Source organism: Microplitis mediator, chromosome 7, assembly GCF_029852145.1.
Source record: "Microplitis mediator isolate UGA2020A chromosome 7, iyMicMedi2.1, whole genome shotgun sequence".
In the NCBI taxonomy this organism is placed as follows: domain Eukaryota; kingdom Metazoa; phylum Arthropoda; class Insecta; order Hymenoptera; family Braconidae; genus Microplitis; species Microplitis mediator.
The window spans coordinates 19,752,880-19,779,597 of NC_079975.1; the positions used below are offsets into that span (position 1 = coordinate 19,752,880).

General features: G+C 31.4%; 2 protein-coding genes across 5 annotated transcripts in view; both read left to right on the forward strand.

Annotated features, from left to right (window-relative positions):
• Nucleotides 1-8,869, forward strand: part of LOC130671621 (aminopeptidase N-like) — a 29,614-nt gene extending 20,745 nt beyond the window's left edge. The window contains exons 1-11 of one of the 4 annotated variants that reach the window (XM_057475630.1): nt 596-733; nt 805-1,288; nt 1,993-2,148; nt 2,428-2,873; nt 2,988-3,071; nt 4,806-4,887; nt 4,977-5,643; nt 7,024-7,208; nt 7,295-7,462; nt 7,526-7,751; nt 7,831-8,869. In XM_057475630.1, the coding sequence (XP_057331613.1) occupies nt 816-1,288; nt 1,993-2,148; nt 2,428-2,873; nt 2,988-3,071; nt 4,806-4,887; nt 4,977-5,643; nt 7,024-7,208; nt 7,295-7,462; nt 7,526-7,751; nt 7,831-7,968 (2,625 nt within the window). In that variant the 5' untranslated portion in view covers nt 596-733; nt 805-815 and the 3' untranslated portion in view covers nt 7,969-8,869. Of the gene's footprint in view, nt 1-595; nt 734-804; nt 1,289-1,992; nt 2,149-2,427; nt 3,072-4,805; nt 4,888-4,976; nt 5,644-7,023; nt 7,209-7,294; nt 7,463-7,525; nt 7,752-7,830 lie in introns of those variants that run through there. The other 3 variants (XM_057475627.1, XM_057475628.1, XM_057475629.1) reach the window with 3 other exon arrangements.
• A 5,838-nt stretch (nt 8,870-14,707) lies between these two features.
• Nucleotides 14,708-24,040, forward strand: LOC130671959 (aminopeptidase N-like). The gene is made up of 8 exons (XM_057476111.1): nt 14,708-14,919; nt 15,017-15,463; nt 16,293-16,721; nt 16,948-17,104; nt 17,900-17,958; nt 23,441-23,587; nt 23,653-23,755; nt 24,008-24,040. The coding sequence occupies exons 1-8, from the start codon at nt 14,708-14,710 to the stop codon at nt 24,038-24,040; spliced, it is 1,587 nt and encodes a 528-aa protein (XP_057332094.1).
• The last annotated feature ends 2,678 nt before the right edge of the window (nt 24,041-26,718 follow it).

Below are 26,718 nucleotides of genomic sequence, written 5' to 3' on the forward strand. Positions count from 1 at the left end.
CAAGTGTCTTATATTTTTTTTCGCAATATAATATTTTTTTTTCACCGATAAAATTAGTGGATTCCCATATTCACTTTTCAATTTAGTGGATTCTCATATTCACTTATCAAATCAGTGAATTCCAATATTCACATATTTCTTTAGTATTCACTAATTCTGCGTGGTACGATTGTAGCATTGACAATTAGTGAATATCCACTTGAAATTAGTGAAAAATCACTAATTCATATTTAGAGAGTATGTAAAAACTAAACATAAACACGTTTCCGAGCTTTGCTATAATTTTTCCGTGTCTACTGTTATAACTTACTAATAATCTATCGTCCATTCTACGACTCACCTTTCAACGCATTATCCAATGTAATGTAGATATATTAATTATTACTAAACAAAGTTTTGAATGTTAAGTTAATAATAGCACAATTACAATTTATATCCATAATTTGAATCGAGTTTACTTACAATTAGTCAGATAAAGTAAACCTAATAATTAATACAACCGTTGGATCGTGCGTATTAGTTCCCATTTGACGACTTTTTTATTTATTTCTTCCTTATTAAACTCTTCACTAAACCGGTTTCAATGTCCGGCAACTATCAATCTATTCAATCCTGCTCATCAGAAGTAAAGACAAGGTCTTCGTACTCTGAGAGATATAAAAGTGTCTTAACCGTGAAAACATTTATCTTGTGCTACAGCTGTAGATAGTGAATTATTCATTTAATATAAAAGGTTGAAGACAAGTAACTAATTTGTTTAAAAGAAAAATTAAACTATTAATAAATCTTTTTTTTTTTTTATAGATTGAGGAATCATGGAATATTTTATCGGATTATCTAAATTATTGTCAACAATTATTGTGTGGGTGATTTGTGTAAAATATTGCTACAGTCATGAAAATAATACTATACGATTTCATAGACTTCCAAAAAATGTAATTCCGATATCATATGACTTACAATTACTTCTGCCTTATTTTTCTAATAATTATACGTATCATGGACGTGTCATTATCGATATATCTGTAATCGAACAAACTAATTCAATAATATTGAATTACGATGGATTGGACATTGAAAGTGAGAAAACTGAATTTTTGACTTATGAAATTGATAATTTAACTATTTTATCTCAATCATTCGACAGTGATAAACAATTTTTTACAATTTTGTTCAATCAAAAATTAAAGATTGGAATTTATAAGCTATACTTATATTTCAATGGTCACATTCGTGACGATCTTTTTGGTTTTTACAGAAGTAAATACAAAGCTGGGAATGAAACAAGGTGCAGTATTTTTTGAATTATTTAAAACCATTTGAATACAAATTTTTATTTATTCAAATTTATTAGCGTCTCATTTGGTTCGCAGTATTAAATTTTGTCTAGTTTTTTCCTATGTATATAATGGAAATAATCGATTGATGTGCATTCGAATACGGTGACTTTCCTTTTTATGACTTCTATTTAAAGTGATTAGACAGAATTTCAAATTTTTCCCTGAGTGTGCAAAACAGACCACCTTAATAACCCGAGTCGAAATTTAAAACGTATCTCAAGCGTCTCAGACGTTGTAAGCGTGATTAAAACGTTTCAGCTCAAAAACGTAATAAGTACCATTTTCAGCGCTTAAGTATGGAATAAGCGGGAAGTTGCAGGGATGGCCTTTAGGGTCAACGGTTTTCCTAATTTATTTTCGAGTGGTCTATTATGCCCCATATATCACATATTGGCCCGAAATATCATAAAAACATCATAGAGGTCATAACTTAACGGAAAATGGAAAAAAAAAATTTTACCTAATACCCAGTACATGACCTTTTTAATTTTAATCAGAATTAAAAAATTATTGAAAAGTTTTAAACGCGCTTTCAACGCCTGAGACGCTTGAGATACGTTTTAAATTTCGACTTGGGAACTTAATTGTTCGTATTATTTAAGCTTTCTCTTAATAATAAATGTGGGTATAATTATCGGGATTTAAATTTCAGGTGGATGGCAGTTACACAATTTTCACAGACTTTTGCTCGTCGAGCTTTTCCATGCTTTGATGAGCCATATATGAAAGCTACATTCAAGCTTCATTTCGGACATTATCGTAATCAAACGATTACATCAAATACAATACCAGATAAAATCACTCCAACGTAAAGTGCCAATTATTATTATTATTTTTAAATGCTTATAATTGATGCACTGAAACAAATTAATTTTTAAAATATAAGGATTGGTTTCAATGAGATTAAAACGAATCAATAGAAAATATATAGTTCACTATATGAAATTTAATATAAGAAATTTTCGTTTTTCAATTGTTAAGTCATAAAATTGTACAATTATATTATTTCATCGTATAATTTTTTCGATTTTTCGATTTTATTTTTAATAATAAATACTAATGTTTTTTAAAAATTTATATATTTTAGAAATTCATCGAATTATATTATAACATCAATGAAAAAAACTCCGAAAATGTCGACATACTTAGTTGGATGGTCTATTCACGATTTTAATTATCAGCAATTAGTGAACTCAACTAACTTTAGTTTGTGGACGAGGAAAACGATGACAGGAAAAGGTTCACTTGCATTAAAAGAAGGCAGATTAATTTATTCAACTTTAGAGTCATATTTAAGCATAGAAAATCCCATTAATAAAATTGACCACATAGCAATTAGTGATTTCCACTTCAGTGCAATGGAAAATTGGGGCATGATAACATTCCGAGAATCGGCAATTCTATTTGACAAAAAAACTACACCAACTAATGTTATACATGCAGGATTAAATACAATGGGCCATGAATATGCTCACACTTGGTTTGGAAATCTTGTTACTCCAGAATTTTGGAACGTAGTATGGCTGAAAGAAGGTTTTGCAACTTATTTTTCTTATATTGCACGTTCAATTATCAATCCTGATTATAAAATGATGGATTTGTTTGTTATTTATAATTTACGGTCTGCTCTTCTGAGTGATTCCGTAGCACACAATCGAACTATGAATGGTAAAGACAATGGAGAAGCTGATACCATTATGGGTTATGCTGACTTTAATGCGTATCAAAAAGGTATTGAAACAAATTATTCATGTTTTTATCCAATTATCTATCAATTGAATAAATTTAATTATCTAAATCCAGTTGACGCTCATTATAAGCAATCCCGTAATCAGCAAACTTTCCTTATCGTGCTATTCGTTACGACTTTCAAGTTCCCCCATTCTTCCGAGCAATCAGATTTCGTGTCTTGATGATCGTTATACGCATCACTTACTTTGTGTTTAAAACAATTTTTTTAAGTCATCAATTTTTGTATGAATATAATATCTCAATTCAAGAGCATTTCCACGTTATTAATTTTGATTTGTACGGAAATCTCACGAATTATTGGATTTTTAAACACAATTTAAATCATTGCTTATAACGAGTGATGTATCGATTTACATATGTACCAGGAGAACTTAGATGATGGAGGGCCCAAATCTTCCATTTATCTAAGAATTTTTCCCCCTACAACCTCTCACGGTTGCTTACAATGAGATTGAGCTGTATATCGATTTTGATGTAGAAATTTATTTAGTTGTCAGCATAAATTCCTTCATCTGTATATTTATAGGTAACCATTATATGTTTTGAAGATGTTCATTGAGCGAAATTATATTTATTATGTAATTTTTGCGGTAATGTTTCTTCTAAACACGAACTTGGGCAAAATGACACACCATTTTTAAGAAAAGATTGTTCATTTACTTTCGTTCAATAATGCTTGATAACGATTTATAGCAAAGAGTGAAGCAAGTTTAGCAGACTGGGTAACGCGCTTTTTTAAAATTCGTGCTAAAACAAATTTTTGTTTTCAAGCGTTTGAAATTAAATTAATGGGCCATTATTGAACAAAAAATTATTAGCTCTGTTGTATAAAATAAAAAAAAATTGTTTTAGTTTGAAAATAGTATTTCATTTTGCTCTGGGCTTTAGTCCTCTAAATATCAAAATTCTAATGATTTGTTTACGAATATTGAGAAATTCACTCTGTTCGATAACTTTAAAATGAATCGTTTATTTGAAAAACCCCATAAGTCAAGGAAACAAAATTTTTCAGGAAACACAAAAAACATTTTTCTGGAAAAACTTGACATTAAAATAATAAATAAATAATTGAATACAATAATGTTAGCGTCTCTGAAAAGATTCCAATAAGAAAAATTTAATTTTTTAACTAAAACTACTTGAAAAAATTATTTAAAGTTGATTGACTTATGGGGTGTCTCAACCAAACGGAAAAAAAAGTTATAAAATCATTGTTTTTTTAAATGTTTCCACTCAAATCATTGATTAGACTGATAAAATGAAGTATTCAATATGTATTTGAACTCTGAAACTCAGAAATTACAAAAAATTATAATTAATTTAAACATTTTAATCAGTCATACAACAGTCAACAATAAAACAATATTTGAAATTAATTTCCCAAAAAGCGCGAATTTTAAATAAAAAAAAAAAAAAATGATTTCTGTAAAACTAAAACTGCATATGTTTATTTGAGTCACTGACTTATGGGGTTTCTTAATTAAATGAAATTGCTGTCACCCCGTTAATTTTTTTTAAACGCTGATTTGATGCTTATTTTGATTGATTTCTATGCAGGGACATCCAAAGAGCCCAAAAAAGCAAAAAACCCAATTTCGTAAAAAACATGACTTATGGGATTTCTCAAATAAACGATTCAAATGCGTTAAATAGTAAAATGGTTTTTATTTTTTACAAATAGATTGTGTTGTTATCAATGATTTTATTTTTTAGGTTCATCGATTGTTAGAATGATCAATCACTTAATGGGATCTACAGCATTTACAGAAGCAATAAAGTCATTCTTAAAAGCCAAGTAAGTATATTTATCAATAAAAGCTAAAAAAATAAATTTAAAACTTTTTAGTATCCGTACAATTTGAATAAATTAAATAAATTCTTTAGTTTGTACGGTTATGTAACGCCTGAAGTGCTTTATGAACATCTTCAAAATTACACAATGACACAAGGGAAATTAATAGAAAACTTTAATATACGTGAAGTTATTGAAACTTACGCGAATCAACCTGGCTATCCACTCATTAGTATTAAAAGAAACTATTCATCTGGTTTAGTGGAGATTTCCCAAGAGCGTTTCGACCTAAATTCAAACTGGACCAGTACAAAGCCACCACAATGGTGGGTGCCTTTGAGCTTTGCATCAAAATCACAAACAAATTCAGCAATCTCATCAACATTTGGTTCCATCTGGTTGGCTCCTAAAGATAAGGACATAATAAAGATTGATAGTAATCCTCAAGACTGGATTATTTGTGATATCGACAAGGTTGGGTATTATCGCGTAAACTATGACTCACGTAACTGGCACATGTTGATAGAACATCTGCGTACCGATGAATTTCATACGATTAAACCAATATCCCGAGCTACACTTATTGACGACGCTTTTAATCTCGCGGAAGGGGGTTATATTCCCTACGATATATTTTTTAATCTTATCAATTATCTCAGCAAAGAAACTGAATACGAGCCTTGGTTTACTTCATTAAAGTCCTTTAATTTTCTCAACCAGATTTTCAAAGACTTGCCGGTTCTTCGTACTTCAATTCAAGTAATCAAAGTTTCTCAATATTGTCTTACCTTGTCAATAGATCCAAGCTGTACACGGAGAAAAATGGGCTTAAGAAATTTACGAATTGCACACCTCGAACGTGAAGCGAAGAGATAGTGCTCTATTATCGCCAAATTAAAAATCCGGGTTGCGGTAAACTTTTTTTGTCATGCTATCGATCAAACTTGAAACAGGAAATCGAGTCGCCAAAAAATTATTATGCTATACTACAAAAATTATTATACACACTGAAAAACAAAATTTGCTATCATAACAAAAATCAAGACTACGCAGCTATTTGTTATGATAAAAAAACTATCTTGGTTAACGCAACGAAGTGACATTTGTTGTGGTAAGTAAAGTGAAGTTGCTGTTGTAACAAATAATATGTGTTGAGGAAAAATTTTCGAATACACGTAGAATTCTGTGCATTAATTAGGTGAACAATATCATTAAGAATTTAATACGAGTTTTTTATTTTTGACATAAATTGTGTTTGTAAATTATGGTTAAAATATTAAACGCTATTTATTTTGAAAAATATACCAATATGTCTAAGTATAGCTAAGGGCGCCTTGAAGAAGTGATTTTTTTGACTCAAGAGAATATATCAAGGAGCGATTAATATCTTAGGTGAAGTAAAATTTTCCCGAGTCAAGAAATTTTTCTTATCTTAGGAATTTCTTTCTGTTCTAAAACAACTCAGATCTATCTGAAAAATTCCAGTAAACTTTTTTTCCCATCTAGTACAATGCTAAGGTTGATAGTCTGTATTGGACATAGTTGTGAACGTGATGCTTGGCCCAATTTGGAGAGACAGTTATTTTCTAGATAACAATTGTGAACAAAGTTTTTTGAGTTACTTTTTTACTTATTTACTAATTCTTGCAAAATTAGTAATTCTTAATGATATTGTTCACCTAATTACAGCACAAAATTCTATGCGTATTTGAAAAATTTTTCCGCAACACATATCATTCGTTACAACAGCAACTTCACTTTACTTACCACAACAGATGTCACTTCGTTTCGTAACCAAGATAGTTTTGTTATCATAACAAATAACTGCGTAGTCTTGATTTTTGTTATGATAGCAAATTTTTTTTTTCAGTGCACTTAAAAGTTATTGATAAATTGTAATGAATATTATTTGTCTAAATTAGGAATTATATTAGAAAATAAAAAAATTTCTAGAGGCTCGCAGTAATAATTATAGTGCAGTATACTAATTTTTTGACGACTCGACTTCCTGTTTCAAGTTCCGTCGACAGCATGATAAAAATTCGTACATTTTTTGACACCATTTTTCTCCGTGTAGGATAAGTTCATTTTGTGAAGTTACCACAGTTAAATAGTTTAATTTTCTTTAAATATTTTTAGAGCTACGTCAGACGGCTTTTAAAAACAATCTATGAGTCTTTTTCATTTGATGAAGTTGAGGATCAATTGAGGATTAAACTTCTACGTTCATTAATCTTGTCCACTGCGTGTGAAATGAATTACCCAGACTGTTTACAAAATTCAATTTTAAATTTTAATAAATGGATAAATAATTCTTCATGGATGTAAATTTTTTTAATCTTGTAATTTATTTAGTTTTTATACTTTGTTTTCTCTTAATAAAAAAAAAATAATTAATTCATTTGTATAGTGTTGAGCCAGATTTAAAGAGCTTTGTTTACTGTAATGGAATTCGATTTGGAAGTGCTAAAGACTGGGAAAAAGTTTTTAGTAGATTTATTGAAGCCGATTTGCATACTGAAAAGGAACTATTGATGAAAGGTCTTGGTTGTACTAATAATGTTACATTAATTAACAAGTATGTATTAAATCCAATGTTTGTTTTTCTTCCAGTAAAAAATTATTTTTTTTTATTCAACAGATTTTTAAATTACGCAACATCTATTGATGGATTAGAGTTGCCAAAGCAGTACCAAACTACGATAATTAAAGCAATATTAAGTGGTAATCGTAAAAATGTAAATTATACATTGGAATTTATGTCTAAAAATTTAGAAAAAATAATTAAGGTCAGAGGCAAAGAATTTTTAGTGGATATATTGATTTCGATTAAATATGAAATAACTTCTGCTGAAAATTTAAAAAAAGTTAGTAAAAATTACAGTTAATATAGTTCTTATGGCTACTTTTTTGTTTCGTAATGATAATGAATGAATAACGTTTTAGTTTTCATCACTTGTTGAGAACAATATTGATAGCTTGGGAAATCATATAGAAAAAGCTAGAAACGCTGTAAAATATGCTGAAAAATCGATTGCATGGATTGAAAAGTACTCACCTGTAATTGAACGCATAGTGAATTGACGGTCGTATCTCTACTGTTTCATTGTTTCCATACTGCGCACACACAAATTTATAAAGTGGAATTATGAGTAAATTAAAAACAAACGAGTGTAGCAGCCCCTGATAGCCACACTTTAAAGATAATTGCTCAGCAAGTTCTGCAGTGAAACATTTACGGCTAACTTAACGACAAGTTTCTGGCAAGCCTTGGCTGGATAATGCTTGCTTGCAAGTTGATGCAAATCTACTGCCGTCATCTGAATGTAATTTGACAGAAAAACTTGCTGTCAATTTGAAGTGAAACTTTCAAACAACTTAACGTCATTATCTGACAGTAACACTTGTAGTCAAATTGAATAAAAAGTTACAGGACAATTTTAAAGGTAACTGCTTGCTCTCCAACACTTTCCTTTATATTGGCTTCAGAATACGGCAGTAGCTTGAAGTTAACTTGTGGATAAGGTGGCTATCAGGGGCGTTTATGCTGATTCTACATAATTATTATTTGATGATAAATTCATCTACAGTCGGTAGCACAGAAATTTGTGTTAGGCAATTTGAATTTCATGTATCAATTGTTGTAAAGTATGTAACATACGCGTAGACCAGAGTATTTAGTGGGAAAATAAATGATCGGTAGAAACTCATTTACTTGTGTAAAGAAAAACATTTTATTTGATCCCATATTGTTAAAAAATATGACAGTAATTATTTTGTAACGAAATAATAGACACGTTTTTTTAATAGTGATTCTTGCACCTAACATATCTCTCTTTATAATCTGTCTAGCATCACTGCTTTACATCTCAAATATGAAGATTATACACATTTTTAGTAGTAAACGACCATACTTCCGGCACATATTTATTAATAATATAGCATAAAGCTATAGAAGCCCAGAATCTGTGATCAGTTGTAGAAATTAAATTAATTGTTATTTCACGTGAAATTTTATCGAGAAATTATTTCAATATTTCTTTGACAGCTATAGTATTGTTTTTAATCATTTGTACTTTTGAATAATATAAACAGATTTATTGAATACATGCATGATTTTCGCGTTTTATCGTGTTAAAAAACTGAACCCTACACTGATAGCAAGCGTTTCTCGTCAGAAAGTTGGTTTCAGTTGCGATCAACCTGACGACAGGTTATCAGCAACTTCATGCTCTGTATCTGATGACTATAAGTTATCTTCAGTTTTTCCAGAAAGTTGAAGCAATCTACTGCTGCAGAGTGAAGTTCAACAGAAAGTTTGCCGCAACTGCCCGTCAACTATCGCCTTCACACACCAATTTATGCGTTCACCTTGGCAAAAAGTTGCGGTAGGAGATTGTCGCAGCCCGACTAGAAATTTTGGTGAGGCTTGCCGAAAAATCAGTTTGGCCTGAACTAGGCTTGCCTAAGTAAGGCAAGTCTGATTCGTATCTAATTAGATTTTCATAAGGCAAAACGAACATTGGCATGCCGAAAAAATTCGATTGTGATCACGAAACTCTGTGGCATTGCCGAAGTACGGCATACTATTGGAATTCCTGACTGGTACCAAATAATATTTAAATAGCATAAATAAACTAAGGAGCCACAATCGGTAGTGTAGTGTAGTCGTTAAAGCGTCGGTCTTTCGTGCGTAGGGTTCCGGGTTTGAATCTCACGATATCGGTCCTTGAGTAGTTTCGCACTGATAGAAGGATTTGTTTGTATTTAATAAATCAATTTATTAAAATCTTTTTCAGATATTTTTTTGGGTGGAAAAAATATTTTTTTACTATTAACAATATTCGTTAGTATTAACAAAATCTATTTTTTATGAGAACAAAATTTTTGTAACTATTAAGAAGCTTTAATATATTGAAAAAAATATTTATTTCCACCAAATAAGATTTGTTAATAGTTAAAAAATATTTTGTTGGTGGTCGGTGTTGATAGATGGCTATACTTAACGTGTAGTTGTAAAAAAATATATATGTATATTAGGGTGGCGCAAAAAAACCGACTATTTTTTTTTTTTTCAATCTCGCATGAAAATTTGTTGGTTTACGATGTTTTAAGAAGCCTCTCCACAAATCAGCTCGATAAAAAATTTTTAAGAGGTCGCTCACGAATTTTGAAAATATCGAAAATGATCGAAATTAGGATTTTTATTTAAAAAATTTTCTTTTTCTCGTGGCAGCAATAGTTTATATTTGTAAAATCATGACTATGCTGAAAATTTCAGCCCAAAATATAAATATTTAAACGGCGCTCAAGAATTTCGAATATTCACTGACAATATGTAATTAATAGTTTGAATTAGTTTATATAACTCAATTGTTGTCATTTCACTTAAATATAACTTTTGCATACCCAAAAATATACAGAACAGTCTTAAACAATGAAATTCGGTCAGTTTTGAATAAGCGAAAAAACCTACAAATTGGATTAAAAAATAAAAAAGTATGTAAATAACTTATTATTTCTATTTCTCGGGTTATATTTTCATTCATTGTCATGCAAATTGATGGTGAAAAAATCGAGAAGCTTTATTATTAATATTTAAGGGTCGCTCAAAAATGTCCAAGAGACTGCGCTCGGAAACATTCAAAATTCTTGAGCGCCGTTTAAATATTTAAATTTTGGGCTGAAATTTTCAGCATAGTCATGATTTTACAAATATAAACTATTGCTGCCACGAGAAAAAAAAAATTTTTTAAATAAAAATCCTAATTTCGATCATTTTCGATATTTTCAAAATTCGTGAGCGACCTCTTAAAAATTTTTTATCGAGCTGATTTGTGGAGAGGCTTCTTAAAATATCGTAAACCAACAAATTTTCATGCGAGATTGAAAAAAAAAAAATAGTCGGTTTTTTTGCGCCACCCTAATGTATATACATGATTTTCATACGATAAGTTGCTTATTATTTTATACTTTGTGGAAAACAATTAATAAAATGGAAGCTTTGCTACAATCGTGGGATTTATACTCGATTTTTTGTGGTAAGTTGACAGTTATATATAAGGTATATTCAGTAGCATCAGTACTTAACCTATTCATTGTCTTGTCATCCTATTTTATTTTTTATATTCCGTTTCTAAAATTAACACTAAATTTATGAATTTACTTTTGTATTCCCACTCTAGTAAACCATATAACTGACTTTGAAATCCTTGGTAAATTCCTTACTAAAACTCGAGAAGAGACCCAAAAAGAAATAATCCCTAGTGTTTGTTTACGACTTCGTTTAAATAAAAAATATAATGAATATGTAGGTTTCTTTTTTATTTTACAACTATTTATTTTTTTAAATTCAATTCATTATTCTCAAAAAATTATTTCAAATAATTTTATTATTGATGAATAATTTTATTTTATTTACAGATTTCCCATCACGAGAAGATTAATGTAAAACTTTTCTAAAAATAATAAGAGGAATTTTTTAAATATTAATAATCCAGTGTGTAAATACTAATAAATGATTTATTAAATATTAATAAATCATTTTTTATATGTTAATAAATCATTTGTTAAATAGTAATAAATATTTAGTTAGCACAAAAAAATCGCTGCTAATAAATGATTTATTAACTGTTAATAAATATTTGTTAAGGACCTATCCTCTAATAAATTATTTATTAAATATTACCAAATCTTTTTAAATACAAAAAAATCCTTCTATCAGTGCGCGTTTTTCCTTGAATTAAAAATTTCTAATTTGATTGGACATTGAAATAACATTAAATTAACACATCTGATGATAACTGCCCTGCAAAAATAATTTTAAACGATGAAAAAAAAAAAATTTTAATTGAGTTAAGCAAAATTATATGGTCATTACAGTCATACATGACCATATATTGCCAATTTCTATGTATACGCATAGGGCTTGTATACGATGCAAGCCTTATGCGGTTGCCTCATTTGGCGCAAGCTCGATTTATGCTACCACCAGCAAGTATGGTTTCCAAACCACTGCCTAAGAAGGAAGCCAAATTAGGCAGGGCCTCGCAACTGCGTTACTTTCGGGATCTCGACCTAGTTTGGTTGCCTCATTTGGCACAAGTCTGAAATTTGGCATGCCTTATTCGGGCCTAATCACTGCCTAACTAAAATTTCTAGTCGGGAATGCGGCCATCAACTTGGCTACACGAGCTGCTCTAAACTTTGATTTGGCTTGAATAATCGAACTGCCTGAAGGCTTGGAGCAGCTCAGAGAGTAGTATATCACCCAAAAACAGAACTAGCAGATATTAGCTTGTTCGCAATTTGAACAGTTATAAATGGAGAGACCGCATCTTACCATTTTATCTCAAAGCGGCCTGTCCACCAGTAGAGAGAACTGGTACTAGGGCGGGCATCTCCAACTCCACTTCATCCAGAGTCTCTTCACTTCCTGAAATGAAGAGTATTAGGCTTATAAAGGTTTGAACTCGTAGCTGCTGTGGTTAGACACCACATGTCAATGAGGTGAAATCTGTGAACTCACCTCCGGTTTACGTCCACCCGTGGTCCTCAGTCAGTTATACCGGATATACCGGTTGACGGTAACGTGACAACAACCCACCCTGATTAAAAGAAACGATTCAAAACGATTCAATTTTACTACTATATTAGATATACATTCATCATTAAGTGAATCGTTTTGTTTAATCAGGGCACTACCGCAACTTGTCTTCAATTTGAACGCAATAAGTTTGCGACAAATGGTAGCCAATTTGTATTTGAGTTGAAAGCAATACTCGTTCAGCTGTTTGGAGTTTAGTTGGGTTAGCGATGTGTGTAGTGGCGGCAACAATCATGTCGGGAATGGGACACGAATAGATCGTTGATAGAGCTATACTCTCGAAACATGAATTAGTGAAAATAAGTGAATATTCACTAATTCCAAGTGCAAACCGAACCACTAGGTTCAAAAAGTGGTTCGGTTGGCACTCAGAATTAATGAATATTCACTTATTTCACTTATTCATGTTTATACAGATCGCTGACTTCACGAATCGCGCATTATGATCCATTAGATGCTTCTAATTACAAGATTTTTTTAAAGTGTTACCATTAGGCGTGTTCAGCCAAACTAAGTCCTGAATAAATTTAGTAAGATTTTGTACAGTAAAAGCATATTTACCATACCAAATCTCACTAAGTCCTTAGTAATTAGTTCGGCCGGACACGCCCATTCCTGTGAATGTAACAGTTACACTCTTTTTTTATTTATTTTAATAATTTTGAGTATCATTTCTAGTACATCAATAGCTTTATTTTTAAAGAGTTTGAAAAATTATATTTTTATTATTTTGTTCATAAAATAATTTTTGAAAATCAAGCTCGTTATAACGTTATTATTTTTTAAACTAAATATTTTTTCAAATGAGAAATTAAAAAAAAATATTAATAGCTATAATTGAGTTATAAAAGTCAAATATGTCAATCACGTACTGATTAAAAGACTGTAAATGATATCAATAGACTTTTATAACTTTGAATTATTAAGTTTAAATTTCAGAGAATTAATATTAACATAATGAGTGATATTAAATTTTATAATGTTTTATTTATTATTGTATCTGTATTTAAATATTCTGATAATATTCTTACATCAATTGGATCAGCTAAAATAATTCCAGAAAATTATCATTTGTTATTTGATTTTTCAATTGAAAATGATTGCAAAAAAAAATGTGTTTACAGAGGTCAAGTGAATATAACAATGAAAGTTTCCGGTAGAGCTGATATTTTTATGATTCACACTGATCCTAAAATGATAATTTATAAAGAACAAACACGGTAAGAAATAAACTTAATAATGTTATATTTAAATTTGTATTAGATAAAAAATTAGTAGTTTCGAAATCCGTCTGTAAATTTATTATCATTATTTTTTTATCATGGTATTGTTACGTTTTGAATAATTCCCAATATTAATTTTTAATTATTTATTAACTATTTGTATTTTCTATAAACAGTGGTCACTGATCCTGGTCACAGCACCACATTTACGTTTTGAGAATGACCCCAAACTAATTAAAAATAAAAATAATTTTTAATTATTAAGTTTTATTCAGGTTTGGCCTCATTGGAGTATCGATAGACCCCCGGAGGGCCCTGGTCGTCGATTATTTTATTGTAATTATTTATTTATTTAATTCTCGTGATTTAAAATGTATTTTCCGACCTGGTCTCCATTTTATTTATTATAGCAGCAGGTGAATGGATAGGTCATAGTGTAGGTGAAAATATTGGAGTGCCAATTGGCACCCCAAAATACGATTGAATTAATTTACGATAAATTGTAATTTATTAATTACATGGAGAACAGAGATTCGAGCTCTAAGAGCTCGCTCGTAAGACTAACTATTTAGTCATTATAAAAAATATAATAAAGTCAACAGAGTTGACAAAACGTTGACGCTGCATCTCAGGTTCCCTATGAGAGAATCGTCGTGGCCCGGGTCTCATGCATCGTCATCTATTTTGACTGCCCGCGAGCCACGGCGACTCTCTTATCGTAACTGATTTCCGTTACATCGAATTAAATTAATTTATGAAAAATAATTAATTTAATTTAATCGATAAAATATTACGGGAACGTAACAGTATCATGCAAATTTTTTTTTTTATTGTAATTGTGCTTGTCTCTTTTTTATGATTTCAATTATTTTCGTTTTCGTTATAAAAAAATCGTGTAACCATTTTTCAATTCTGATTACCCCACTCCATAAAAGTCATCTATCATTAATTTATTGAATAAATTTTTAATTTGTTCATACTTGTACTTAATAGAATGTTTCGCATCTATCCTAATCAGACCGAAAAACCAATAGATATAGTAGATTATATTATTACAAATGGGGACGTATCAACGATTATTGAAATACATATGGATGAGTTCTTTACTGTGATATCAAACTCGCGATATGTACTCATGCTTTATTTTTCTCGAACATTTGATGATCATCAAGGAGTTGATTATCTTGACGATAAGATGAACGATAGGTATTACCTAATTCTTAATTGACCAATAAATTTATTGAAAGTATTTAAGTTATTAGAATAATTAAAGAAAAGAAGTATAAAATCCAAATATTTACAGAATTCTATTTGTGACCATCTTAATACCAAATCATGCGCATCGCCTATTTCCTTGCTTGACTGAGGTGAAACATACATCAACATTTGATTTAACAATAATTCATCCAAAAGATTATAAATTAATTGCGGGAACAACGTTAGAGTCCGTTTCTAAAATAGGTTCTATGTCAATATCGAAATTTGAACGAACTCCTCACATTCAAGCTCATCACTTATTTTTTGCAATATGGACTTATGAATCTTTCCAAATAGAATTCATGACTGTTTGGCATCCACCACAAATGGATCCCGATCTACTTAATACACTAACTAGATACAGCCTTAAAAGTAATAAATGGATGATAAACGTCACAGATACATTTTATTCAGTTGACCCAATGAATATTGTTCCATTTCCGAGTTCACGTATTGCAGACATTTACGTCGCACTTGGTGTTTCTTTATTTAGGTAAGTATATATATTTATTTATTTATTTTCAATTTCTACACAGAAAAAACAGTTAACTTGAATCAAGGAAAATATTCTTGATTCAAGAAATTTTTTTTGATCTATTCGGAAAATAAAAATTTACTTGCCCCAAGTAAACAATCATCTTCAAATTTTTATCTTGAATCAAAATTATTCTTTTCACGTCAACATATTTTTACGCTTAAATCAAAAAATTTTCACTTGTTTCAAGAGTTTATATTTCTTAAAGAAAGAGATATTTTTTTTGGAGCAAGATAAATTATTTTTTTGTATCAATATTGCATTTTTTTTTCAATCAAGACGTTTATTTTTTTGGAGCAAGAAAATTTTTCTTAGCCCAAGTTAACTTTTTTTCGTTCAAAACTTTGAGTTTTTGGAGTAAGAAATTTTTTTTCTTGGGGCAAGAAAAAGTTTTTTGGCCGAAGTTAAACTTTTTTTCGTTCAAAACGTTGATTTTTTGGCAAGAGATGACTTCTTTTCTGTAGCCAAGAATTTTTTTTCTTAAACCAAAAAATTTTCAATTTCGCTTCAAAAATAAATTTTTTTGGAGCAAGAGAATTTACTGTCTCGAACCAAAAAAAATTTTTTGAATCAAGTGTTTTACTTTTATTAAATCAAGAAAGAAAATTCGGAAGACAATATTTTTCTTGAACCAAGTTAACAGTTTTTTCTGTGTAGGTAAATATTTAAAAAAACTTGTAACAATAAATTTTATGCACCAAGTTAAGAAATAATCTTAAAAATGTCTACGCCATTGAGCCAGTAAACAAAAGAATAATCTCTAATTGATATAATTTTTTTTGTAAAGAGAATCTCAAGTTTTATTTGATGAGGAAGAATCCACAACAACTGACAGATTAGAAATTTTAATGGATATCACGCGTGCCGCGGCACGACACGTTATTGGCATTATGATTTTTCCGAAATTATGGTCACATATATGGTTATATAATGGTGTTGCTGATTACATTTCAAGTTTTATATTTGATGAAATAGAACCATCATTTCGAATTCATGATTTATCATTGGCGAGAACACTTTTATGGACACGTATTGAACGTGATGTGCGGCCATCAACAACACTACCGTATTATTTTTTTGATACCTGGCATGATAAAATGTATTTTCGTAAAGATGAATATCAAACTTATCAAACTGAAGCAATTATTGCCATGGTTCATCAATATTATGATTTTAAAGATATCGGGAATTTGATAAAACAGTTTCTATTACGTGGGTAGGTTTGAAATTTTTAATTATGAATATTATTATTTTTTATAATTTCAAAATAAAGAATCATAATCATATAGTTCCCGGGTAAAAAAAATGACTTGGTTCAAACTTACTTATAGAAAACGTTTAATAAAGTTTAAACTTTTTGATAAACCCGCATTTATACACTGGCTCAGTCACTCAATAAGTTAATAATAGAAATAAATGTATTTTTTTTTACATATTTATAGAACGAATAAACCGTACGGCCCTGCACCAAACGACTTCGTCAAGAACTTAGAAGATAAAAGATTGAAAAACTTAGTAAGTGATTGGTACAAAAATCGTGGAACACCAATTTTACATGTCAATTTGGATGAAAGTGAAGAATTGGCTGAATTAACGCAGGTATTTTTAAATACATAAGTATGGGAAAGCCGAACTTAAAGGGATACTTGGAAATTCGGGTAAAAGTTTTCTTTTTTTCATATCATTTGCATTATTTTCTCATAGTTTCAATGCTCTATTAGCCAATCAGAAAACAAGCCTATTTCAGACCGATGCAGCTGCGGGTTGAAAGTCATGGAGTTTTTTTTTTTTTTATAGAAGACTGAAAATGTATAACTTCTGTATGTTAAATTCATTTTTGATTTCATGCAGCCCTGTCAGAATCGCATTTGTTCATTTTAAATATCATGACCTTCCCGCGGTCAAATAGCATGGTCAAATATACATTATAAATTCGAGTCACAGTTACAAGGATATATTAGTTGTTATTGATTAATGTTTATTCTGATCATTATACAACTCAATATACGTGAGAATTTTACACATTAAACGTCACTTAAAAAGAGTTTTTTCATACAACTAAAATAACTATATTCTATTACCTTGTAATAATAATCACTACATATTTTCATCAGTTATAAATTATAAGAAAATAAATATCGTTTTAGGAACGTTATAGCTTAATCGAATCACCAGACAATAAACAATGTAACTGGACGATATTAATTCGTTGTAAATATCCCATGCCATCTAATAATTCTCACTATAATATATGGATGTACTCAAACCAAAATAATCACTTAGTAAATGCTACTGAAATACAACAGTGTCTACTTGACAGCCATTCTATGGGTAAATGATCAAAAAATAATTTTTTATTTTAAGATGAAACTTATATTTGATTATAAATTTCAGTCGCATTGTCATATAAATAGATTTGATTATTATATTGCATTGCATATCGAGTGGGCTAGGTGAGTCTTTATATGGGAAGCACAATTTTTAAGGGCCAAAATACCCCCCAAAAATAGCTTAGTACAGGGGAATCTAACAGGTGGTGCCACTTACAAGACATCATCTGTTAGCAGCCTCTGTCCTAAAATAATATATTCCACCGAAATAAACCCGGTCAGTAATTTATCGCCTTTTTTTTTTTTGAGTAGAATTGTTGAGGACGATTCGTAGGTTCGAAACACGAGTCGTAGGTGCACATGCACGAGCTTCATCTAGAACTTAGTGTGTTAAGATCATTGTGCTTGATGGATAATGACTTAGCCCACGTACTATATGTACTATACTTTATTCAACAAATGTCTGATTTTTGCGAATTATTATGCCACAGTAAATCCTCTATCGGGTAGGGTTATACATGGCACTAGTTCGGGACTGCTTTCAACTCTCATTTTTTATTTATTAATAAAAAGTGATGATCAACGTATTCATACATAGACACCGACATTAAAGTTGTTAGATTGATTGTACTACTCATTCCAAATCTATTTAGTGTTTTTCAGAACGGTCGATAATCACTTTCGAGAAATGTGATTATGAATTCAAATGCGTTTATTTAAGACCCCCATTATCAAACGATATTGAGAAACACAGGACGCCATTTGCTTTTTAACAAATTATTAACTACCGATCGGTAAGCGGTCATTCAGGGTTTGATTTGTAGATATGATGAGGCGCGATAATCAGACATGCGTTGAATAAAATAATTTAATAAAATTGTATATTGATTAATTTTGTTTTTAAATTCTTTGAACATATACTGTTAAAATAAAGAAGATATTTATATGTATATCTTTTAACCAGATAAGATTATAAGAGTAATTGTCAAATAGTTTTTCTCTTTTTTTCAGCTGCTTATCGAGTAAACTATCCTGAATCATGGTGGTCTGATATCATTCATATTTTAAAAACCAATACAAAAGCGATTGGTGATATGCAAAGAATGAGAATAATAGATGACGTCTTTGAACTTTCATTAGCTGGATATATTCATGTTGATTTTTTATTCAGTCTCATTGAATACTTAGAAGTCGAAGACGATTATTTTCCTTGGCTTGCTGGTGGGAAAATTCTACTGAAACTTAGGAAATTTTTAGGCAATTCCTATGCTTTGTATCACAAACCATATTTTGATGTTCGTACTTATACTTTACATTTTATTCATTTTTATAACATCAAATAAGCAGTTTATGCAAACCATGTTTGGAAAGTTCTACTTCAATGCGTTGGACGGCGTTTGCTAACTGGCCAGTTTTTAAAGCTTGAGCTGTAGGCTTATATTATTTCACATGGTACTATATAGTGAGAAATTATTTTATAATGTCTATTCTATTACTATCTCTGATAGTCAAGTTGGCGGTAAGTTGATTTTATAGCCTACTGCTGCAATGTGTCACCAAGTTGACTGTAATACTCCCCAAACATGAATAAGTGAAATAAGTGAATATTCACTAATTTCGAGTGCCAATCGAACCACTTTTTAGAATTAGTGGTTCGATTTGCACTTTGAATTAGTGAATATTCACTTATTTTCACTAATTTATGTTTAGAGAGTATTAAGTTGGCGTGCATGCTAGTTGACCCTAACTTGCTGTTAATCTAAAATTAAGTTTTGTCCTTCAATTTTATCGTCAGCAGTTTGATGGTCACTTTTTTGGTCAACTTGCCTTGACATATCGACAGTAAGTTGATGCCAATTCGTTGTTCAAATTGTCCTTGCATTGTAGTCAAAAGTTAAAATGTTTCAATAAGTTGATAGAAACTTGACATTAACTAAATGAAAACTGCTAAAAAAACTAACAAATCACCGGGGTAACCCGACTAGAATTTTTCATAAGGGCCTGACGAGGTCCTTATCGGGTTAACCTTATTTCAAATAAGGTCCCGATCAGGGTATCCTGACGAGGATCCTGATATGGATGTAACGCTTAAGACCCATGAGGTCCTTATCGGGATTGCCTTATCAGGATCTTACCAGGATATCCTCATCACGTCCTGATCAGGATTGCCTTATCAGGTCCTTACCGGGATATCCTTATCAAATCCTTATCAGGATTACCTTATTAGTAATTATTTTAAAAAAAATATTAAATTGCAAAAAAAGGATAAGAGAATTTTAATTCGATCGAGAATGTTATCTATTGTATTGAGATCATTAATTAGAGGAAGTAAACATATTTTTTATTGATGAAAAAATCCCGATAACTGCTGGGCTCGAACCTGCGACCTTTCGATTCAAAGTCCTCGATGCTATCCACTGGGCTGACATACACAAGTGATCTTGAAAGTGTAAATATAATATTCATTATGATGTCAAAGAATAACTGATGAAGAAGTAAAAAATCTGTGCTGCAATGATTGACGTGATTTTTATATAATATTCTTTTGTACTTTGTTTAATTTTTAGCCTGTAAATGAAATATTTGAAGGAATGCGATAAATTTTTTTTGAATAAGGATATCCAGATACGGTCCTGATCAGGAACTCGTCGGGTTGACCCGATGGCAAATAACTTTTTGTTGAATAAGGATATCTTGACGAGGTCCTGATGAGGAACTCGTCGGGTTGATCCGATCGCAACTAACTTTTTTTTTAATAGGGATATCCTGACAAGGTCTTGATGAGGAACTCGTCGGGTTGACCCGATGGCAAATAACTTCTTATTTGAATAGGGATATCCTGATGAAGTCCTGATCAGGAACTCGTCAGGTTGACCTGATGGCAAATAACTTTTTTTTTGAATAAGGATATCCTGACGAGGTCCTGATCAGGAACTTGTCAGGTTGACCCGATGGCAAATAACTTTTTTTTAAATAAGGATATCCTGACAAGGTCTTGATGAGGAACTCGTCGGGTTGACCCGATGGCAAATGACTTCTTATTTGAATAGGGATATCCTGATGAAGTCCTGATCAGGAACTCGTCAGGTTGACCTGATGGCAAATAACTTTTTTTTAAATAAGGATATCCTGACAAGGTCTTGATGAGGAACTCGTCGGGTTGACCCGATGGCAAATGACTTCTTATTTGAATAGGGATATCCTGATGAAGTCCTGATCAGGAACTCGTCAGGTTGACCTGATGGCAAATAACTTTTTTTTTGAATAGGGATATCCTGATGAAGTCCTGATCAGGAACTCGTCAGGTTGACCTGATGGCAAATAACTTTTTTTTTGAATAGGGATATCCTGATGAAGTCCTGATCAGGAACTCGTCAGGTTGACCTGATGGCAAATAACTTTTTTTTGAATAAGGATATCCTGATGAGGTCCTGACAAGGAACTTGTCGGGTTGACCTGATGGCAAATAACTTTTTTTTTGAATAGGGATATCCTGATGAAGTCCTGATCAGGAACTCGTCAGGTTGACCTGATGGCAAATAACTTTTTTTTGAATAAGGATATCCTGATGAGGTCCTGACAAGGAACTTGTCAGGTTTGCCCTAATAAGGCAAACCTTATATTAACCTGATAAGGTCCTTATGGTACTTCAGGCAAATCAGGAAGAAATTCTAGTCGGGAAGTCCAAGCGGTGTAGGTGTTAAAATTGGCAGTCTTGAATTCCAACACCGAAGGCGGATGTGGACTTAGGTCCCGTTACATTGATTAATTCGGGAATGTGTGCATATGTGTGTGCGTGTGTGTAAGTGCGCGCGTGTGTGTCCACGTGTGTTTAAGTGGGAAGTGGAACTGTCGAATCATGGATTGCATAAAATATTGTATACGATATGTTAAAGAAATGGTAACTTCAATATGAGTGATTGTCGTAATTTGCCATGAATTGCTTCCTCTTTAATCTGTCACATAAAAAGATATTAGGCCATTACCAAATCGATTGTCGAATAAAAATTTATTTATTTTAGAAACTTGTTAAAAAGTTAGTGAATCATGTATACAATAAATTATCGTTGAATCCAAATCCAATGGAGAAGTATTATGAACGTTTACACAGAAAAAATGTTATGAATATAGCATGTAATTTCGGTCATGAACGTTGCTTGAGCGAGACTTATTCGAAGCTTAGATGTTATCTCTACAAATTCGTAAAAAAAGGCTGTACACCAGGGTATGAAATTTTTCCATTTCCAAATTAGTAAATTTTTTTTTTTTATTCAATTCACTACTGTACAATTTCATCATTGAGAAAAAAGTACCGCTGACAATTGTTTTTTTCAAATCTACAAAAAAATTTAATGAGAAAAATTTTTTTTCTTGTTAATAAATCACGTCTTATTTTGCCCCACTCTCTCCTACATTATGAACTAAATAAATTTATACCGCAATTTTGCTTCTAGTATGAAATTTTTCAAAATTAAACTATAGTTTATAAGGGAGGGTGGGGCAGAGCGGCCCCCCTAAGCCAATTATTACTTTTTGTGGCTTTCAACCATAAGATCACTTTACTTTTGTCCGATTTCGAACAAATTTATGGACATTTTGCCAAAATTCTAAAAAAGAAATTTTTTGTGGGGCAGAGAGGCCCCCCTCCAAAAAATGCTAAAAAAATTTTTGTTGTTTTTTTTTTTTTAAATTGTTTTCATCATTAAGAATGTATTTCTGTCTCTTGACAACTATTTTTGGTTTTATATTACTCGAAAAAAATTTTTTAAGGTGTAATAAATCGTTCACTCTCGATTACCTTAATTACTAATTGTTATTTAATAAAAAAAAAAATAAAAACAATTCTATAGTTTTACTTTATTTAAAAAATTTATCAACTAAAAAAAAATTTTTTTTTATATATTTTTAGTGACCAAATTTGCCTCTTACATAGAGAAACGGCCGAAAAATATGAAAAAATAATTTTTTCGGAAGTTTCGGCTGGTCCATTTTGCCCCAGGTGTTATGCGTAGGGCTAGAAATGTGGAATTATAAAAATTTTTTTTAAATAGACGATAAAAATATAAAAAAATTACTTTTTCAAAATTTTGGGTTTGTCCATTTTGCCCCAAATGTCATGCGTAGGGCTAAAAATTCGCAAACATATTGGATTTATAGTAATTAGTCAAAAAAAAAAAAAATTTTTTTTTTCGATTAAAATTTCAGGGGGACCCCACCCTCCCCTAAACTTGCATGATAAATTGCCTGTACTGAATTATAATATGTTAACATGTATTTCATTAACTTAATAAACTTCGGTTATTTATTTTTTAAAAATATAGAAGCTGTTTGAAATTGTGGAAAGATTGTATGGTAGACGCGGATATACGCGAAATTGTTTTTTGTCAAGGTCTAAGACATGCAACTCCAGAAATTTGGTACAGAGCTTTTCAATTAATCAACACAACAAAGTTATTTCATTCTACAAAACTTATTATTGCACGAGGTCTTGCTTGCACAGAAAACATTCACATACTTGAGAAGTGAAAACAAAATATTATATTTTTAATTTATTTCAGTCACATTATTTATCCATGTATTTATTTACTGTTTTATTTGTTTTCAGTTATATATCATTTATGTTAGATCATGAATATCTTTTTCCATCGGAAACAGTATTTCCTATTCTATTAACAGCTGCACGAGTTAATGAAGAACATGCACAACTGGTTTTACATTTTATCACTAAAAATCATGTTAAACTTATTGAGAGGTAAATAATCTGTGATTATAATTTATAATATATGAGCATGTATATAAGTACTGACATTTTTTTAGAATGCAAGTATGGCCTGACTTCCGTAAACAAGTTACGGGTATAACTGATGAAATTTATAATGACAATTACAATCCGAGATCATCTGATGTTAGTGACGAAACAGTAAGTTATTTACTACCGGACAACGTTAAAAAAATTATAATATCCAATTCACGACTGGCAGCAAGAATGCGCCCAATGATTGAACATTATCTTGAAAATAAAATAAAAAATAAAAGCAAAAGTTAAAATTTATCTGAATAATATATTTTTTATCACTTCTTGATAGTATTCGTTGGAAAGTTATTGAAATAAAATTGACATTTTTCATAAAAACCAAAATTATCCATGAAAACATAAACGGTAATTGTTTAGAATCACGGCTACACTTGTTTTTATCAAGCATAAACCTATAATTAGCAAAATTTGACGTCGCATATGCTCAGCCAAGTGCTGTATAGTGCTTGGCCCAGGCTTGGCCCAAGTATGTAAAACCTTGGCCAAAGCTTGTAAGCCAGCCTTGGCCCAGCCTTGGTAGGACTATGGAATGATAACATTGGGCCAGACCTGGTCCATGCTTGGTTGCGTCCTTGCCCATTCCTCGAGAAAACGAATAAATTTAATTAAAAAAAATTTTATTATTATCAACCTCGTAGAATTTATGATCATTAACGTTTAAACTATCTAAAGGAGGTGAATGATGTGAAAAGAACTCGGTGAAAAATCTGCTTGGCTCCGGGCGTGAACTGCCGTCCTTCTGATTGCTGGGTCCGAACGATAGCTACTGGACGAACCTACTAATGTTGAACTGATACATTTATATGATCTACTTATTTAACCATAGGTATAGCCAAACTTGGGTAATTCTACCTTGGCCCAAGTCTGGGTTGCCATTGTAACGGCCAAGGCTAGGTTACCCAGTTCTGGCCCAAGTCTGGCTTGCCACGTTTCTCGGAAAGTTGCCGTCAACTTATGGAAATGCTAACTTTTGCGGCCAACTTGGCGGCAGGTTGCGGCAGTAGATTGTCGCCAGGTTGCCGCCAACTTGGCTATCAGGGAATTTACTTATAAATGATAAATCAAGCTGAAGACGCGAGATAATTTACCTGCAGTCGATATCACCACTGATTGTTGGTAAAAAAAATTTCCTACGATAACCACCCCGATAGCCACACCTTTGCTCAGTACCCTGATAGCTACCCTAACTGTAAGTTAACTGCAAGCTACTACCATATTCTAAAGGTAACTTAAAGGAAAGTGTTGGTGAGCAAGCAGTTACCTTTAAGTTGACAGTAAATTGTCCTGTAACTTGAATTCAATTTGACTACAAGTGTTACTTTCAGACGTTAAGTTGATTGAAAGTTTCACTTCAAATTGACGGCAAGTTTTTCTGTCAAATTACATTCAGATGACGGCAGTCGATGTGCATCAACTTGCACGCAAGTATTATCCAGCAGTACTATAAGTTATAAGTTCTGCAGTGAAACGTTTTCGGCAAACTTAACGACAAGTTTCTGGTAAGCCTCGGCTGTATAATACTTTCGTGCAAGTTGATGCAAATCTATTGCCGTCATCTGAATGTAATTTAACAGAAGAACTTGCCGTCAATTTGAAGTGAAACTTTCAATCAACTTAACGTCAATGTCTGACAGTAATACTTGTAGTCAAATTGAATAAAAAGTTACAGGCAGTTTACTGTCAACTTAAAAGTAACTGCTTGCTCTCCAACACTTTTCTTTGAGTTATCTTTAGAATACGGCAGTAGCTTGTTGCTAACTTACGGTTAAGGTGGCTATATATAAGTTGAAACCCTGATAGCACAAGTTACTCGTCAAAAAGTTGGTATTCATTAGTTAGCGACCAATTTGACGACAAGTTGTCGACAACTCTAGCTTTTGCAACTTTTGGCTAGAAGTTACCGCCAACTTTCTGAGAAAATTGACACAAGGCCCAGGAAGAGCCGCAATTCGAAAGCAGGTTTCTGAGAAAATGTAAGGCAACTTTCCGTCTATTTATGGATCGCGAACTTTTGCCACCAACTTTCTCAGAAAGTGTCTTTCAACTTTGGAAGTACCAGCTTTTGTGGCCAACTTGGCGTCTAGTTGCGGCTGTTAGTTTGACGCCAGTTTCTCGCCAACTTGGCTATCAGGGTGGTTATCGTAGGAAATTTCTTTTACCAACAATCAATGGTAATATCGACTCCAGGTAAATTATCTCGCGTCTTAAGCTCGATGTATCAGACTACGGTAAAATTTGTTGAAAAAAACTTAAGAATTATCTCACTTACCGACAAATGATTAGGTCGTGCCATTCATCCCACGATTACAGTGAATTTAACGGTAATTTTGAAATAAAATTTCTTTCCGTGTATATATAATTTAATCATATATTTTACTCGTAATAATTAATATTTTTTTCGAATAGCTATTCTAAAATTACTCTGATGCACGGAAAAATTATTCTTGTTCGAAATGCTATGCCCATACAAAGTTTGGAAATCGGCCCTAGATCGGGCCATTACTGGGCCAATAATGTCTATTAATGGCTCAGCAATGGCAATTTTTCTTGGCCAATAAACGGCTTATAGCCGGGATAATAACTTCGGCCCATCAATGATGTGAAAAAAACCCGGTGAAAATTCCACTGGGCTCTGGGCGCGAACTGGCGTCCTTCTTATTGCTGGGTCTGAACACTGGCTACTGAACGAACCTACTAATGATGAGCTGATACTTTTATGTGATCTACTTATTCAGTCTACTTCAACCATTCGGTTTTATGAAATATAACGAGCGATTTAATTAATATTTTTGATTAAGAAAAAAAAATAACATCGTATTATTTTTATTATAATTACATAAGTTTTCAAAATAAAACTTATCAAATTTAATTGATTATTTATCAAGAACCCAGTTGAATTATCTTGCTCTACCACCACTATTAAAAACGACTTACAACAATTTATGACTTATTTCTTAATCAAATTAATTTTTGTAAGTAAAGCTATAAAATTGCGATTGTTGATTGCTAATGATAGTGAACTAAAAAATATATAAATTGTTAGTTGTAAATAACTTTAATCGAAAAAT

Coding starts and splice junctions, on each gene's coding strand:
- LOC130671959 (XM_057476111.1), top strand. CDS start 14,708: ATGTTTCGCATCTATCCTAATCAGACCGAAAAACCAATAGATATAGTA. Junction 14,920..15,016: donor GACGATAAGATGAACGATAG/GTATTACCTAAT, acceptor AAATATTTACAG/AATTCTATTTGTGACCATCT. Junction 17,105..17,899: donor AATTGGCTGAATTAACGCAG/GTATTTTTAAAT, acceptor TATAAATTTCAG/TCGCATTGTCATATAAATAG.